Raw genomic sequence first — 17,924 nt, 5'->3', positions numbered from 1 at the left:
ATGAAAGTGAAAAATTTGTCTTTTAATATCTGCAGTTAATAAATAACTAGACAGTTTCTAAGGAATCAACAAATTTTCAGCTTCATAGATGATACTCTACAAACTCAAAATTGAGAACTGGGCAAAAAATTGTCTTCTCAAATTAGTCAACCTTCCAAATCCCTGTTATAATCACAGACAAATGCATTTTAGAACTTGGTGCACAGATTCAATGGATACAGTATGACTCTGGTATCAGAGACTTTATAAAGCAGCACTATCTACCATCTTTCCACTAAACTGCATTGGAGTCTAATGTCAACAATGGCATTTTTTAACTCCTAATCCTCTGGAAGAATTTATATTGCCATTAGAATTATGTTTTAAGACATATGCTTGACCTGTCGTATGTCTCACACATCCTCTGATCATTTCCAGAGTCTGTCACCGGTCAGCGTAGCTTGACACTTGTCATTTACAAGTTACAGATCCATGGAAATCAAATGAAATTTATCCAGTGTCTTAAATAACACCAGGAATAATTTTTGTGATGATTAAGGTATCTAGACCTGTTTTACTTTCATGAAAAAAAATTACTTTGTAATACCAAACTTAATATCCAAGACTACATCAATACAGCACTTCAAATAAAATGGCAGGTCCACATACTTTCATGCATGACCAAATTAAAAGATCACACTTGAGTTCTCCTTATAATTATCACTACTTTTGCAACACTGTAATGACTCCTGTCAGCAAACACATCACTCTATTAAAAATCCACTGATAACTCACAGATATTCATAAAATAATCCAATTTCACTACCCAAAACCAAATATAATGTTCAAGAAAATTGCGAAGAACCCAAACAGTTTCAAGATTTTTTTGTTTTGTTTTGTTGTTTGCTTTTTCAGTTTATGTGCTATTTTGAGGTTTGGGTTATTTTAACCTCAGCAACACCTGCATGTGTAAAACATTTAGAAAGAAGTGATGAGTTGAGTCGTATTCATAAAGTTCTGTAACAAAAACTTACCCTTGCATTTTTTCTATCAACATTTTTTTAAATTGAGTATTTTCTGTTAGTGCCAATACACTTGTTGAAATGTTGGCTGTAACCAAACACCAGCTGCACTTACCCCAGTGTTGTCATGGTGACAATGGTGTACCAGAAGGCTGCAGGGATGCTGGTGAACTTGCTGGCTGATGAACCTTTCTCTGCATAGTACATGACTGTGGCAAAGATGATTATGGCCATCGTGAGTGAGAAGAGGAGGAAGCCTAACTCCGAGGCACAACTTTTCAAGGTATAGCCCAGGATGCGCAGTCCCTGTGAGTGGCGGGAAAACTTAAAGATCCTGAAGACACGAAAGACTCGTAGTGTCACAAAAGCCCCACTGACGTCCTCATTATCTGTCATCACCAGGCCAATGTAATACGGCATGATGGCAACCACATCGATGATACTCATGACACTGCGCACGAATTTGTAGCGACTAGGGGCCGCCAGCAGACGTAGCAGATACTCAACTGTGAAGATCATGACACAGGCAGTATCCAGACAGAAGAAAGCCACAGCATAGCGCTCTCCACAGGGCAGCTCTTTGATGCGACCCGGGCTTACCCCGCAGGGCACTGTCTCCACCACGTTGGCAATCACAGAGACAGCAATGAAGAAACCCGTGACATAGTAGAAGACCAGAGCCAGTGTACTGGTGTGGGGGTTTTCAAAGGCCCGCCACATCCTCTGCCGAGCTGTCATCGAGGGCAGGGAGCTCTCAGCTGCATGATCCTGATCAGCATCATCCTGCAGGCGCTCGGCATTCTCACGTCGGCGATCCTTGTACTCCTCGTAACAGCAGTCGCCAATGATCTCAGGGATGATGCCAAAGAAAGCCAGCTCCTCGTCGTAAGCCGAGATGCACTCCTGGCGGGGATAATGAAGCTTCCCGGTGCGGTAGAAGTTGAGAATGTGGCGGAAAATGTCAGGGTCCCGATCAAAAAAGTACTGCTGTGTCTCAGGGTGGTAGAAGAAGTCCCGCTCCGAACTGCCCAACAGAGTGTCGGGGTAGCGCTCTAAGGTGTCCAGCCACGTCTGGAACTGGATGCCACTCACATTCAGCACAATCAGAGAGTCCTGGCTTCGCTTCCTCTCCTGCCGCGGAGCAGCTGGCATGGGACCTGTGGCCACTGGCATCCATCCTATGGCTGCTGCCCTGGCAAAGGGTAACCAAGCCGCTACGCCCGCTGCCATGGTCCCAAACACCTACTACAGCTACGGCCGTCAATCTAGAAACAGTTCCGGTCCAGACGCTAATATAGAGAGGGAAAAGAAAAATACGAACGCTCACACATTTTTGAGGCAACAGAATTTCTGGACATCGCGGTGATTTTCGGTATTAACCGAAAATCTTTCTGCGTCCTCTTTGCTTCCTTCCCTTTTTCATCCCAGAATATCCTTTCCCAGGGCTGGTTAGCCAGTTGGGGCCATAAATCAGGGCACTCGGGAACCGGCGCGTTCAAAGCAGCCGCTGTAGCAGCCAGACCCTCCGGACACGAGGTCCAGGCGAGGCCCCTGGATGGAAGCAGCGGTCCACAAAGCGTTGACCCCGGAGCCGGCCGGCAGCGCCGGTGCAGCGGTGCGGCCACCTGGAAGGAGATCTTCCTCCACGCGCGGCGCGGCCGGTCCCCCCGCCCCTCCCCTCCGCCCCGCTCCGCTCGGCTCCGCTCGACTCCCCCGCCCGCTGCCGGAGCCGGCCCGCGGCCGCCAGCGGAGTCCTCCCCGGGCGCGCCGCAGCGGGGCCGCCCGCTCGCCGTGGCGGGGCGGAGGGGATGGGCCGGGCGGGCCGCGCCCCCTCCCCAACCGCAGCCCCGGGCGCGGCAGCGGGACGAATCCTCTCCCTGACCTTGATGGTCGCCCCGGGGGCTCCTCCTGACCCGGGCCCGGGGCCGGGGGAGCCGGGGGGCAGGGGGAGGAGCTCCCGGAGGCAGCATTAAACTTTAAGGCAAGTTTTCCTCGCAGGAAACGCGTTGAAGGGCAGAGGGGCGCCGGGGAAGGGGCGCCGGGAGGGGGGAGCGCCCGGGAGAAAGGAAGCGGGCAGATGGGAGCCTCCCTGGGACGGGGCGTCGGGGCAGGGACGGGGGCTGATCCGGGGCGAGGAGACGGGGGCCGGGCGGAGCCGCGGTGGCGGGGGCAGGCGCGGGGGCTTTGGAGGCTCCCGCAGAAGGTGGGGATGCACGGGGCGTCCTCGGGAGCGGCCGAGCGGGCGGCGGAGGGCGAAGCCGCGGGAGCCTGGCGCTGGACGGGGAGAGGGGCAGAGGGTCCCCAGCGGCGGGGGAGGCCGGGGGGCCGCGGAGGCGGGCGCGGGGCAGCGGAGCGGGGTTCCTTAGCGGCTCGGCGGTGGATCACCCCCCGCACACACACACGCAACCTCCCCCCCCTCCGCCTCCTTCCTCTCGCCCCTTCCCCTCGGCTCCGCTCTCGCATCCCTCCGGACGTGCCCAGCCTGCGGCACCTACCTGGGAAAGTCTGGCGAGAGCGCTCAGTTGCATAGAGACTTTTGGAAATGCGGGCTCCGCCGCTGGATCCCCGCGCCCCGCCGGGAACGGCGGGCAAGTAGTTGCTCCTGAGAAAGCTCGATCGCATCCAAAGGGACATCGATAATAAGGCTCTCCCCCACCCCCCCACCCCCCCCCCCCGCCACCGCCGAGCGCCAAGCAACAAGTTCAAGGGGTGGGTGGGTGCGGGGGGAAAACAACGTAATCGCGCCTGGCAGCTCGGCGGAGCACGTCCTTCTCGGGGTGCGGATCCTGCGGCTGCGGGGCTGCCGTCAGGCGCGGCTGCGGCTGCGGCCGCTGCCCCTGCCCCTGCCGTGGGGCTGCGGGCGGCGGCGAGGCCCTGGCGCGGCGGGGGCCGGGAAGGGGAGGGGGGGGGGGCTTCCCGCTGCCTCCCTCGCGGCGGGCGGGCCATGCCGCCCTCCCGCGCCGCCGCCCGCGGGCTCCGGGCGCAGGGGCGGGGGGCGGCGGGGCGGGCATCGCTCCGCCGGCGGAACAAAGGGGCTGCGGGCGGCGGCGGCGGCGGCACGGCGGGGAGCGCCTCCGCGCGCGTGTGTGTGCGCGTGTGTGTGTGTGCGTGTGTGTGTGTGTGCGCGCGCGTGTGTGTGCGCGCGTGTGTGTGTGTCTCTGCGGGGCCGCGATCGCGCGGTCCAACCCCTCCGCCGGCAGCGCCCTGCGGACCCTGCGGAGTCAGCGGCGCTCCGGGTGGGCACCGGGCGGCGGCGGTGGCTTCGGTGAGGTATCCAGGGGGGGTGTCTGGGGAGCTCCAGCTCCTTTGGAGGGAAGGGGAACGATTGACTGAAAGAAGGGGGGGCGGGGGTGGTGGTGAAACGCCTGGGAGCGAAGTGTGGCGGTGCTCCTCACAGCCCGCCCCGAGCCGCTCCAGAGCGCTCACTGCCATATCCGAACGGCTCTTACCAGCTTCGGGAAAGGCGAGAGCTGGGACGGGTGCGGGAGCCTGTTCCTCCTCCTCTCCTCTCCGCTCCCGCGCGAAGCCTCCCCCCCCCCTCCCCCCCCCCCCCCCTTTGCTTTCCCGTCGCTAGATGGCGCGTGGATGACGGGAAAAAGCGAGCTCCCCGCCGGGCTGCCGCTGCGGGGCCGGCCGGGACCCCCGCGCCCCCCGCCGCGGTCACCCCCCCCCCCCCCCGCCGGTCCCCCGCCGGGCTGCACCCGTTCCCCGCCGTTCCTCGAGCGCCGCGTGCCGCTGCGGTAGCCCCCGATAAACGCAACCTGTGTCTTTTTAATTGAGGTTCTGAAAAGACTCGGTGTCTTCTTCACGGGGCTCGCAGCAAGCGCCGGAAGGTGTTCCTCCCCCTGATTCACGCGTATGTTGCGGTTTCGTAGTAGGAGGCTGCCGAAGGAATCGCGGAGTAAACAGGTTGCTTTATTCTTGAAGATCTGCTGGCCAAACTTCCCGCTCCGATAACCTGTTTTAGGCACATGCCCAAGAAACCCGAAACAAACATAAAAGAAACAAATATATACTGAAGCTTGTGAGGTAACCCTTGTCTATATTTTAATGATACGCTCAACTTCAATATACATTAACTTCTAAGTTGCCATGAAAAACATGAGCACTGTATGAGTTCTGTAGTCCCTAAGCTGTTCCTATAAGAAATACCTGAAAGCACGTGAGAAAAGGTTAAAAATGTCTGAGTGCGATTCCCAACTTCGGAAAACTTGCGACGGTGATCGATCACATATATCAAACCATGTGAAATAAAATATCACATAAAATAAAGTATACTTTCTGTAGTCGTTTGTTGGTTTGGTTTTTGGTGCTGGAGTTGTTTGTTGCTTTCTTGTTTGGGGTTTTTTTCTAGCTCAAATATTCAGTGCATTATATCCTATGAATTAATCCATTAATATGAAATTAGTTGGTCGACAGTAGGTATTGAGCTTTCAATGATGCAGATATTCTTCTCCCATGTGAAAGATTAGGGGTTTTTATTTGATGCTACAAAAAAGACAGTCCTGTAGCAATTAATAAAGCCCAATTTATGATCCTGTCAACTCAGCACGGAGACAATAATACAGGACTTACTTTCCTGACAAATAATCAGAAAAGGTTTCATTTTCAGCTACAGATTCTTTTTACAGTCGATAACTGCTCTTATTTTTTAACATGCCTAGCTTTACAGAAAACAGTTACTGCTTTCGGGTGCTTTTTTTCATTGCAGTTTTTCCAGAATACAGTTCTTCACTTGCAACAAAGGGTTTTTTCCCCCCTTATGTAGAGATGGGAATGGGTTCCACTGAAGAATCACCTGGATTCTTGTTGTAATCCTAAAGCTGTTTCAGAGACTTACACATTTCATCAGGAAACAGAAAAAAACCCCAAACAAACCCTGTAGGTTTGGACAGGGGAGTATCAGATAGTGTTCTAACACTGTGTCTGTTTTAAATCGGAGGTTTGAAACTAGTCCACGTTCGAAGTCTTTTCTGGCACCATTGACTGCTTGGAAAAATTTTCACCTCACCTTAAATTTTTGTGGAAAGCTTGTGTATCAGAGGGGTGTCTTTCAGAAATAGTATATTGGGAAAAAAAGACAAAGAGTGTACTCTATTACCTGCTTATTCTAACAGAAAAAGACAAAGCGTATACTCTGTTACCTTCTTATTCTAACAGGACGTCCGTTAATATACTACTCAGAAGTGATAACCAGGGGCTCAAACTTTCACAGCTTGTGGCTTGAGCTCGGTGCCTTGAAATTTTCTGGCTGCAGTATTCCTTACTTCGTGCATTTCAGAAAGACTAAAATCTGGTACACAAAGTGTACCTAAATAATCAGCTCGTATGAAGTCAAAATCTTGCCTGTGACATCAGAGTTAGCTAGCAAGAGATTGGTGTGGTGTGACAGGGAGGATTATGACTTCAAGTAGGAATTAAATAGCAGGGACTCAAATGAGACAAAAATCCTATTTTCAAGCAAAGAAAGCAAGTCCCAGTAATTGTAGGAAAAGAAGAAAATGGTACTAAGGGGAATGCACAATGGGCTCTAATATGAGCTGTTTCGTAATTCTTTCCAAAGCCATGAGGCAAAAAGAAGTCTCTAAGGTTTAAAGAAGATAACAACTATAATGCATGTTTATATTAAGGCATGTAATTATTTCTTTAATATTTTTCAAGGTATTGAGAATATTTGAAACCAAGAATTTTCTTTACAGACTGCATGTACATGTATATCCCCTCTTCTTATTTTCTCTGGTATTAAGCCAGTGGTCTTTCCTTTTGAGAAAATAACACTACAAATATTTAAAGCCACCTTGTAAGCCTTAACCTCAAGATTCAGCTATACCTCTGACTCTTTCCCTTCTCTTTAGTCTACAAGATAATTTCACTGTTCCTGCATTCTTATACTAATATTTTGTACGCTCAATGCCAGATGCATAAAATCATGCAGAGATCCCCCCCTTTGGGATTAGTAAAAATACTTTCCATAAAAAATTTCCATATTTATCTATTATTTGGTCAAACAATGCAAAGGGTGCTTTTTTATTTTAATTTATAGGAATAAAAATTACTTACTCTTCTTCTTAAAAAAAAAATTTCTTCCAAAACCCACTCCAATCATTACTAGCAGAATGTTCGACTGGAGTGCCTGTTCTACATTATGTGTTGCTTGTTTGAAGGTCTGAGTGCTTCTTAGTCTGAGAAAAAACAGGTTTGGAGTTTTGGTGGTGTGTTTTGAGGCTTTTTTTTTCAATTGAGGGAACATTCCTGAGGCCTTGCAAGTTGAAAAGTCTAGTGTAAGGATTTCTAGAGTACTGGTCACAGCCCCACTGAAGAACTGGGTCATGAGATTTAGAATGTGTCTCACAGAGAAAAATGTTAGATTCTATAATGCAAGTTAAAAAAATAATCCTTTGGTCAAACATACAATCAACATAAATACAGATATTCATACACTGCACTTTCCTTGCCTTCACAGATTTGTCTTGTCTAACACTAGCTGCTTTTTGTACTGTAGGCCAGACAGAATAAGTTGGAGGCTTTTGATATGGGCATAATTTTCCAAAGACAAAAAGCCATCTTTCTGGGAGTTTGCTAAAATAAGCTCAGGTCACTCTGCAGTGCAAGTGCTTGTCATTCTTTCTATACGGAGAAATGGCTTGCTCTGGATGCTAAAAAATGACCTCTCAGTCGTCAAGGATTAAGGCATACTGTGGGGGAAGTGCACAATGTGCACCGTTTCTTTTAAATTCTGAAGCCAATTTGAGAGTTAGTATAGCCATCATTAACCTAACACCCCTCCACCCCCCACCCCCCCCTTACTTCTGTGGAAAAGATTTTTTGTGTTCTTATTACAGATTTAGTGGATAGAAGAAGAAGGCAGAGCTGTGGTTTCTTTTTTTGCTTCAGGTGAGGTTAAGTCAGTACTTGGAATAATCTCAAGAGAAACTCACATTCTTCCAAAGAAGGGGCTGATTTGATCTCAAATATTTGCACTTTATCTGCTCTAAACCAACAAATACTGATTTAGTAATTGCATATGTTTTTCTTGTGTACAGAATATTATATGAAAGATTAATACTGTTAAACTATGTATTATTCATATTAAGCTCTGGGAATTCCTCTTCAAATTAGTGATATTTTAACCACCAATGAAATGGTAAATAAAAACTTACTAACTTTAGGTAAGTACATATTTCTCATTTCAAATTCATTTTTTGGCTCATATAGTATCTTAAAAAGAATAGTTGTTTCATCCATAAGAGGCCCGATTTCAACCAACGTAGCATTAGACACCTGTGCTGCCTAACTGAGGGCCTACTCACCCTGACTTCCTAGAGTCGACAGGGAAAGAAACAACTCCAGAGCGCAATGCATCCTGCCTACAGTTGGAGTGTATGTAGGCAGGCATCCATTGACTATGAAAGAGAGACTGAGATGGCTGTGGTCCTGAATTTAGGAGTCTTAGACACTTTAAATTAGGCAGGATGAGCCTGAGACTGAAAGCCTGAGCCAGTCTGCTAAGTCAATGGGAAAACTACCCTGGACTTCAAGTGTCTTTAAGGTCACATCCTTAGAAAGAGAAACTAAGAGTTTCTCTCAGAAAGAGAAACTAAGAATTAATGCAGAAAACTAATGAACCACTAGAGCTCTTACTCCTGGTTGTGCTGAAGCACTTTGGAAAGTCTTCTTCGACAAAGGTGCCTCTTGCCAGACTTGTGTCACTGTAGCCACATTTCTAATCACATGCAGAATCTCCAGTATCATCAGATACCTTTCACTCCACAAACACTTGAAAAAGAGAAAAAACAGTAGGAAACCCTCTTAGAATGTATAGCACGGATTAGAAACACTCTCTCCTCACGCTGAAGTGTGAGGTGCTAGTAAAGTGCTTTGTTCTGACAAATCTCTGCATCAGTGTGTGACAACATGCCACTTTGACTAGTTGGTTCTTTGTAGTATGTAGAGTTTGGTACTTCTGTTTGCCCTGTTTCTGTGTGCTGATTCTCTGACAGATGAGTCTCATTGTTTCCTCCAGCCATTGGGTAAAATCTCAGACAAGATTGAAGTTATTTTCTCTAATCTAGTTCTCAAAGACCGATGCACATAAAGTCCATATTGCAGCAGGTAGACAATATCTGCAGAATTAACAGTCTGTTATTTAGTCATGACCATTCCTTCATATGTTCCTTCATGTTTCAGAAGAAAATTTGGCTAAACTGAAGGACCAAACCACGTCAAAGCATAAATAAAATTTACAAGTCCATGTCATATTAGTTAGGGCCCTGAATCCTGCTTTGCACATTAAATTAAATTATTTAATAACTTCTCCAGCCTTACAGCAGTGAAAAGGGTAAATCTGGTGAGAATCGAAGTCTCAGCAGGCAAGGAACTTGCCTGGAAATGTTTATCAAAGAGAGCTGCAGGATCAGCTAAACAAGAACTGTTTGATTCACAAGGAGTAACACTGAAAGGGATATGGGCAGCCTGTGGTCCAGTGTAACCATAGATGAGACAGACTCTGCTAGGGTGGTGACATAGTCTTGGAGAACCCAGTAAGTTGGCACAAGCTGGGAAAGCTTCAGCCTTTCCATTTTCAAATTAGGTCATTTTTCTTCTTTAGAAGTGTCCATAGACAAGGGCCAAGGTAAAAAATAAGTTTACATTTCAGTAGCTTCCAGAGTCAAAAAATATGAAGAACGTTGCAGAATAAATTTTCTCCCCCTTCTCTTAAGGTTTTAAGCTCCTTACTCCAGGCCATCCATAGCCCTACCATCCTTGTCTGTCTACTTATGCTTGGAAAAAGTCATCCGGTTGGTGAAATTATGAATTTTTTGCTCAGTGGAATTATGAAATCTTTGTTCCATTTAGATGATACCTGATAGAATAGATGCTGGATGTTGGCTGAGCAAAGCAACAAAATGCTAGCGTCCTTTATATTTGCTTCTGCTTTACTAAGATGGACAATATTGCTAAAAATTTTGAAATTGTGGTAAATTTGTGGAAAATGCAGATAAGCAAAGGAAACTTAGTAAAACTAATACTTTTTCAGGAGTTCCCATTATGATTTTTCTTACCTCAGTCTTGGTAATGGATTTTGACAATGTTTTGAGAGTTATATATAAATTAAAATGTAATGCTCCTTAGATTTTGTTTAAGTTTCCTTATATATATTTTTCTAACAGACCTTTCTCTATGTCCTGCACTTTAGGAGCTGTTTGCCTCATAGACAACAGATTGTATGGTAAAATGATTTATCAGGCAAAGCAAAATAAAAAATGTAGTGATTTTTTTTTTTTACTTCACAGTTTTTCACTTCACTTTTTTTTTTTTTTTTTTTTTTTTTTTACTCTATAACATACTCCCAGCATGGCAGTCTTTCAGTCTGTGTCCAAACTTTACCATTTTAGGTGTCCTCCTTTTTCTTTGTATTCCAGGAAATGTAGGGCTTGGATATCAGCCACCTTCCTCTGTTCCTGCAAAAGCCTCACAACGTTCAATGGCTCCTTGCCTAATTAGTCCCATCTCTCTTATACTGTGTATCCTTTCTACACTGCTTTGTTACTAGATTGACTCTGCTATTCAGTAGCTTACGTGGAGGGTACCCAAAGAGGGGTAATGCAGCTCTGACTGAGAGCAACTGGAATTGTATCCTACTCGTTTCTAATAACTGGTTTCTGTTCCAGCAAAGCTTCCATGATTTCAAGTCTCAGTGGCTTTATAGGAATCCTATATGAAAGAGATGAATATGTGCAAAAATATAGTTAATAGAAACAGTGTGTCATTCACTGGCACGAATGAACATAGAACATTTTTCATAAGTTAGTAGATTGAATTAGCTTGCATTACAAATTACTTCCTTAGTCCAGCCAGCTCTTAGCAAAGGAAGGAGCCTGAGGTCCGGCAGACTGGCATGAAGCTGCTAACTTCAAACCTGAGAATATCTGGAGAGAAACCTGTAGGGGCACTTTGTATGCCAGTAATTACTAATAGCCCCTGTACCACAGTTCAAAACAGGAAATAGAAACCTTCTTTCATGTTAATGATTGCTTTCTAATTACATAAACAGCAGTGAGAAAGCAATCCTTTGTAGAAAGCCACTTCTCTAGCTTAGAGAGGAAATAAATTTTTTTGTGGCGTTCCTGGTGGCATTGCTGTGGTGAATGTTGAGTTCAAGCTTCCAATAGAAACAAAGGGGGAAATAAGATGTCTTAGAGTCTGTTTACAAAAGTGAAACGTTACCCATGATAGTTTTCATGAACTTAATTTAAAAACTCAAGCTTGAAAAAAAAATTGCAAATGGTAGCATTTTTTTCAGAACATCTAAAACCAGTCTTATTCCCCTGGAAAATAATGAGGGTAGAAGAGTGGGTAGTTAAAAAGTCCTGAGAAACATGTTAATTAGACTTGATGTCATGGTATTAGTGGATGTCATCTGGACGGAGCAGCCTTATAATCAAGAAGTTAGCAGGCATAAAATCAAGAAGTTACAACTGAGAACTGTCCTAAATTTACTGGTCATTATGCTCTACATGCTTCCAAAGGAAATATGTCACAGAGATACATTAGATTTATTTGTTATTTAGCTTCATCACAAAGTTAAATGAATATTTTATTGCTTGATAAACAATACTTTACCTCAAGGGCAGTTTTCACCACGGGTTATTCAGTTATAACTTATGCTGCTAAGATAATCTGAGAGCCTGCACAAAAATTATTGCTGTCCACGTTAAAAGAAGTATGTTTCAATGAAATCATACTTGCTTCATAAGGAGTCTGTAGCTTGGTTTACCAATTAAAAACATTATTTTGCTGTAGCAGCATTGTTCATAAACAGCAAGAAAATAATTACAACCTTTTTAAAGCAAGATGATAAGGAATAAAATCATCACAATGTCAGATCTTTAGTTTCCTTCTGGTTGTGTGTGTAACATTGCCCAGTCACTTGAAAGAACTGCTATATGGTATAACATAAACCAGCCTCAAGACTACAGCAATTACAGTCTAGATATTTGACATACACCATATGAAACAAACAAACAAAAAATCTGCTCAATCTAATACACATTAAAGCAATAGAAAGCAGAAGGGTGAAACACCAGGCACTAGGGACGTTTCTGTAAATACAGCTCTGTTAGAAGGAACAACTTGAAACCGCTTTGGTAGCTCAAGGTCTCAGAATCAATGACAGTTCTGTTACGGGTCAAAGTCCATTTGCAGCTTCTGCTCTGCTCTCAGCCTCAGCAAACCAGTCATATAGTTCACAGTGAGTGGGATTGTCTAATTTTATCTGTTACACTGAATGGAAGTGTTGTCTAGATGGGACATCAATCCTTCCAAACCCCATACCGTACTCTTCTAGTTCATCTCCCAGTTAAAGCAATTAGGACAGAAGATAATATAACATTGAAAGCTTTAAAAAAATGAGTAGTACTGTGTGCAGCATAACTAATGATGTCTGGTTTCCCTCCTATCTCTGATGTCTAAGAAAGTGTGATCTCATTAGCCTCTTTCACAAGGAATAATAATAGGGTGTCTCTTGTCCATCCACTTGCCAGTTCTCATAAAATTATCAAAATTGCTTGTCTTTAGACTGTTTACCTCTCTGAAATGATGTTCAAGAGTAACTGTGAGTTTGACAGACAGACTGACATGGGAAATTATTGTATTCACTCAATTAGGTGGAAATTTACTCAATTACCTAGAAAACCAGGCTACAAAGTGCCATCTTTCCTTATTTTGATATGTTAATTCTGAGAATTTCTAGCCAGCTCACTGTAGAAAAGAGAGATCTGGACATGCTGTTTTCCAGTCTCTTTATTGTGGACTTCCACGCTTCTCTCCTTGTAGGTGAAACTCTAGTTACACTGGGCAATTACAAGGAATAGCACAAAGTTACTTGTGCCTGATTGCCATGCCCCTGAACTGCAACAAAGAATTACAGCTGAGAAGTAGGAATCCTTCTGTGGCTTTCCCACAGCTACTCATGTAAACAATTGCAGCTGCTAGTCAGAGGTGTGTGTAGATCAGAAGCTGTTCTTGAGCAATAGTACTTTAGTGGCTTATGCCCTGCTTAGACCCTAGTCAACATCAGCTCAAACACTTAGTAGCTTGTGGGGATCTCAAGAAAAAAAATCTGTAAAGGACTTGTGTGGTTATGTGTGTATGCACAGGTATAATGCAGTGGAGGTTTAAGAGAACAGTATCATACAAAACAAGAACAGTACAGGTTATTAATTATCATAATGGTACTAAGATGAGAGTAGTTATTGGGAGGAAACAAAAGGCCTTTAACTTGTAAAGGTCCTGGTATTTTTTGTGGCATTGCCACAATCTGTCTCTTTGAGCCTGCGAAATACCCATTAAGAGCTGATGTGGAAGTGAACCATTGCGTGACAGCTCTGTAACATGCTTAAACATTAGTAAAAAACATACTCATGGGAATCTGTTACTTGATGCAGCTTCTTACACGTTGGGGGTTTGTCTGGCTATCCTCAGGCTGGCAGAGACAGGCCATGTAGCAGCTCCAGGTGAGTGTGAAACAAGGTCACAGAAGAGGAAGTTACGAACAGGTAATGATCTCCTCCCCTCCCCCCCCCTCTGTTTTCCACTGTATAGCAACTAAACAGTCTTACTTTATTAGTATTGCCTTGATAACAAGTAATGTATACAGTTCTGGTTTTGTACGATCTTGTTGCATTTTGTTACCACTGCATGTTACTGGAGACAGAACAACAAAGGAAGATTTCAGTGAGCTTCATAAAGTTTGGATGGGGATAGAGCTTAGTATCTCCAAGGTAAAAGCTATCTCTGATCCCAGTAACTTGTAGAACTGGGAGAGCAACAGTTTAGAAAAAACACACTTCCCTGAGCGGTTTCTAGTCTACAAAAATATTGAAGGGCAACCATTCACTTGCTGTCCTGCTATTTCTTCCTGCCATATCATTTTGTGGTTGGGGCCATTGGGCAACTTTTTGTACTTTAAAAAATGTCATATTTTCAGTGACATTTCATAAATGTTTAAGTGTATTCAGACCTTGAAGACCAAAAAGTGAATGAGCCATCCTTAAGTATCGTAACAATTTGAACTCTCGTTGCTGGGTGTTAGGAATCTAATTTTGAGCTAATGGTGAGCATCCCCTGCAAAGTGCTGCACATCTCCTGCTCCTGATGAAATTAATGACAGCTAAGAATATTTTGCACTTCAGAAGAGTAAGTTCTTATTTACCACGCAAGAAGATACAAGAGTGGGTCATAATTATTAAGTCTAAGCCCTTGTTTGTCATTCCTATTAACTTTAGCACCATCAGGAAGAGGTCTCATATGAATTATGTATCTGTTTTTCCTTATGCTGCCACAGGGGTAAAATTACAGCTCAGAAGATAGCTGCCTATGTGTAGATGGCATTTCTTAGTCAGCATCAAGATGTATTGATCTGTGATGCGCTGTATAAATTACATATGTTAACATTTCAATCATTAATTTGGTATAACACCTGATAATATAGTTCTCTTTTTAAGTAATATATATGTGCAGTATTACAAAACTCCAAACAAAGGGTAAAATATCTAGAATTTTAACATTTAAAATACAATAAAAACAACCCAAAATTATACTTACAGAAAAAAATCCCAGTAAAAATGATTGTTAAACAACTTAATTATAGCAAATTTCCAAGAATTGTTTTGCCATATATGAAGCACTTTGCAATGATCAGACACCATATTCTGTATGCAATATTAAGCAGGAAAATTCAGCAAGGATTGATTTTACTATTGCAAGCCACACTCACTCCAGTTTACACTGTTGCACTTCTGATTAAAACCACGGACGCAAACAGATTTAGTAGGATTTTAACTTTTGTAACTAAGAATTTTAGTGCCTTCACTTTTGTTAGTGAAAAATGGTTATTTCAAAGATAGAACTAATGGTTAATATCATTCGTATCACTGAGGAAATCTTTCTGCTATGAAAGAAGCACTTTTTCTACTGTAAATATTCTCCTCTTTAACTAAAAGGGACAAAGGCAATAAAGAGTTCATGTTCTTTTTTTTTTTCAGAAAGATACAATGTCAGATCATCAGTGTGCCTGCCTTTCTTCTGAGTTCTTAATCTCCCGCTAAGTTTCATTACATATGGAAAGCTCAAATACAGTATCTGGTTAAACGCACTCAACCTTTCAGGAGTTTACAAAATCTAATGTTATGTTTGAATAATAGACATTTTGGCATTTGGTTTGGTGGAATGTAAATATCATGACTCTAAGTAAAACAGAAATGCCATAAGGAAAAAGTTGTACACACATAGACTTTGTAGAAAAGTAAGAAAAGTACATTCTTCGTGTCATTTTAAGCTTGATCTAAAGAAGTTTTCTGTAGACAAGTACATTTTTCATGGTAAAGCTCTAAAGATAGGTAGATTACTGCTATTGCTTTCTGTTTTTCTTTGTTTTGTTTTGTAATGGATATCTAGTTGACGACCTGGTAGCTTTTCAAATAAAAGGATTTATGTTTGGTAGTAGAACTGCAAATAATTGGTTTTATTTCGTTTTTTTTCCCAGTTCACTGCCTGAAAAAAACCTCAAAACACTGTGGTATGTTGATCCAGAGCTAAAATTCATTGATTGTGCTAATGAAAGAAGAATGAAACCAAATTAACTTATTTAAAAAATTTTATTAGAAACATTTCATTTTGTGTTTTTACATTATTTTAGAAATTTTCCATAATTTTGTCATTTAACAAAGCAAAAAGTAATTTCAAAAAAATGAACAAGAAATATCTTACCTAGAAAATGTATAAAAAAAAGACTTTCAGATTTCCCCTTTCAGCCAAAACTGTTAAAAGTTAGTTCAACACAAAGGATGTTTTTTCAGAGAATGGAATGTTCGTGGAAAAAAGATCATAAAACACAGATTCACTATTTGCTGTAGACTTTTCAAAGCTCCTTAATTAATTTAGCCTGTAATATAGGATTTTGGTAAAGTGAAAATTTAAATTTATATCCACTGTTTTGGTTCCAGTCTGTAGTGACAGTTAATATAAAATTTGCTGTGCCTGTAAGTACCCTGAGCTTTAACAGGGTTTTATGTGGGCGCAGGAATGTTCAGTACAGAATTCTTACTGAATGACCAATGCCTGATTTTAAAATTCATGATTCCTCACGTAAGGACCCATCTGTAAATGTGAACGTGTTCACAGTGAGTGTTGTCTTAGGAAAGGAACCTGCAGGGTATGGTAGCCAGTTGGAAAATCCGTAGTTATTTGTAGCATGATGTACTTGCTTACCTTGCAGCTTTATGTTGTGCTGATCAGTTCAGTCTATAACTGGGAAAGCTAACATTTTTTTTTCTCTTTGATCCTCCCAGTAATTGCATATATGATAAACATCACACTCTTAAACAAATATTTTGACCCTGAAGAGCCATCCAGAACATCTACATAAGTTTCAGAATGGTAATGTGAAAACTTACTTGTGTCTTGGACACTGTTTACCTCTATTTTGATATTGGCTGAGTATTTCGTGTTTTACAGCACCACTAATATATGTAATAAGCTAATAAGAGTTCTGATTATATTTCTGTAACTCTTACTCCTTGACATAAAGTCTTTCTCCTACTGTGTAAGTAAGATTAATTTGTAATCTTATAGGCTGACTTACATCTCCCACAGTGATCAAAGTAGGCTAAGTACTTAAAGTCTTAAATACAATCTGGGCCTAAATTATAAAAATTAAACACTCTTCTCCATGTGCTGCTTCCTCCCATTTATGATATGCCTGTATCTAACAGAAAAGATTGAAAGATTGCCTTATTTATTGTTCAGAAAAACACATATGACAAAAAAAACCCCAAGGTTTACTAATATCAACTGTAAAAAGCAGCTTTTATTACTAGTGGCAATAGGAAATCCTAATATTTAGTACTGTGTATTGTGCATGAACTACTGAATTATCGTCCCATGGATCTTTATGTATTTGACATGTACAAATATTAACAATTCCATGAGGTAAGTAAGCAAAAGGTAATTCTCTGGATGACATATGCTTATTTGATGGCAAGGCAAGGTTATAATGAAGACTGTTAGCCACACAAAGTGTTACTCAGTGTTAGTAAAGGGAGGAACCTCAAGAGATCTGCAGAGGCTTTCTAAAGGCACATTGCAAGGTGGGATACATCTCACCTAAGTTTAACCATCTAAAAATTAAGGATTTATTCATAGGTAGTGCTCTAAGTTCCTTTTATTGTTGATAAAGGCAAGCAATTGCATCTCATCTTTACTTATAATATCTTTCAGTATATTCTTCTTTACTCTTAATATTTGCAATGCTTTTACATAAAAGAGTGATAGGAAAACAGATTCCAGGAGACTTTTATAAGATATTTGTAAGTTCTTTGGCAGGAAAGGTGGTTCTGTGAGAGCAAGAAGAGTTCTTTAAAATAATCCTTGCTCTGTAAGACGTACAAAAGATTGTGAACTGAAACATGAAAAGTGTCCTCACAGTTGAAATTATCTACTGGTGTGCTGCCAAGCTGTTTATATCCTGTGTCCTAAATCAACATCACTTCCATGTCATATAATCGCTGTTTAGTCGTATGTTATTGCATGGAGCTTCCGTGTGTTTAGCGCAGAGTAGAAGAGGGAAACTACAATTGTCTTTGATAGGATTAAGCTATACATCTAATCCTTTTTGTTCCAGATGTCAATACCTAAAAATAGTATCAGAGCATCAAATGCAGAGCTTCATACATAATTTTAATCCCTCGTACTGTGCTGTACATCACAGATCTGGAAATTATGACATGTAAAAGCTTCTAAAAGTGTATTCTCATTGCTTTTAAATACAGTACTGTTAATAGTAAACATTTTACTGAGTTATTTTGGAATACCCCATGTGAGGACTAAATCAATTGCAAATTGTTTATACAAAATGACGGAGGG

The 17,924-nt window shown here is 42.5% G+C and overlaps 1 protein-coding gene and 1 long non-coding RNA gene across 6 annotated transcripts in view; one reads left to right on the top strand and one right to left on the bottom strand.

Moving 5' to 3' along the window:
• Positions 1-4,515, bottom strand: part of KCND2 (potassium voltage-gated channel subfamily D member 2) — a 305,706-nt gene extending 301,191 nt beyond the window's left edge. Inside the window, exons 1-3 of one of the 3 annotated variants that reach the window (XM_075429148.1) lie at positions 4,451-4,515; positions 3,497-3,603; positions 1,117-2,290 (exon numbers count right to left, since the gene is read on the bottom strand). In XM_075429148.1, the coding sequence (XP_075285263.1) occupies positions 1,117-2,231 (1,115 nt within the window). In that variant the 5' untranslated portion in view covers positions 2,232-2,290; positions 3,497-3,603; positions 4,451-4,515. Of the gene's footprint in view, positions 1-1,116; positions 2,291-3,496; positions 3,642-4,450 lie in introns of those variants that run through there. The other 2 variants (XM_075429149.1, XM_075429146.1) reach the window with 2 other exon arrangements.
• Positions 2,783-17,924, top strand: part of LOC142362278 (uncharacterized) — a 240,819-nt gene continuing 225,677 nt past the window's right edge. For all 3 annotated transcript variants that reach the window (XR_012764903.1, XR_012764904.1, XR_012764905.1), the window contains exon 1: positions 2,783-2,982. This is a non-coding gene — a long non-coding RNA (uncharacterized LOC142362278). The remainder of the gene's footprint in view (positions 2,983-17,924) is intronic.

The sequence above is a fragment of the Opisthocomus hoazin genome, chromosome 8, assembly GCF_030867145.1.
Source record: "Opisthocomus hoazin isolate bOpiHoa1 chromosome 8, bOpiHoa1.hap1, whole genome shotgun sequence".
Lineage (NCBI taxonomy): Eukaryota > Metazoa > Chordata > Aves > Opisthocomiformes > Opisthocomidae > Opisthocomus > Opisthocomus hoazin.
Note: the sequence above shows the minus strand (reverse complement) of the source record. Positions and strands in the feature narration are given on the sequence as shown.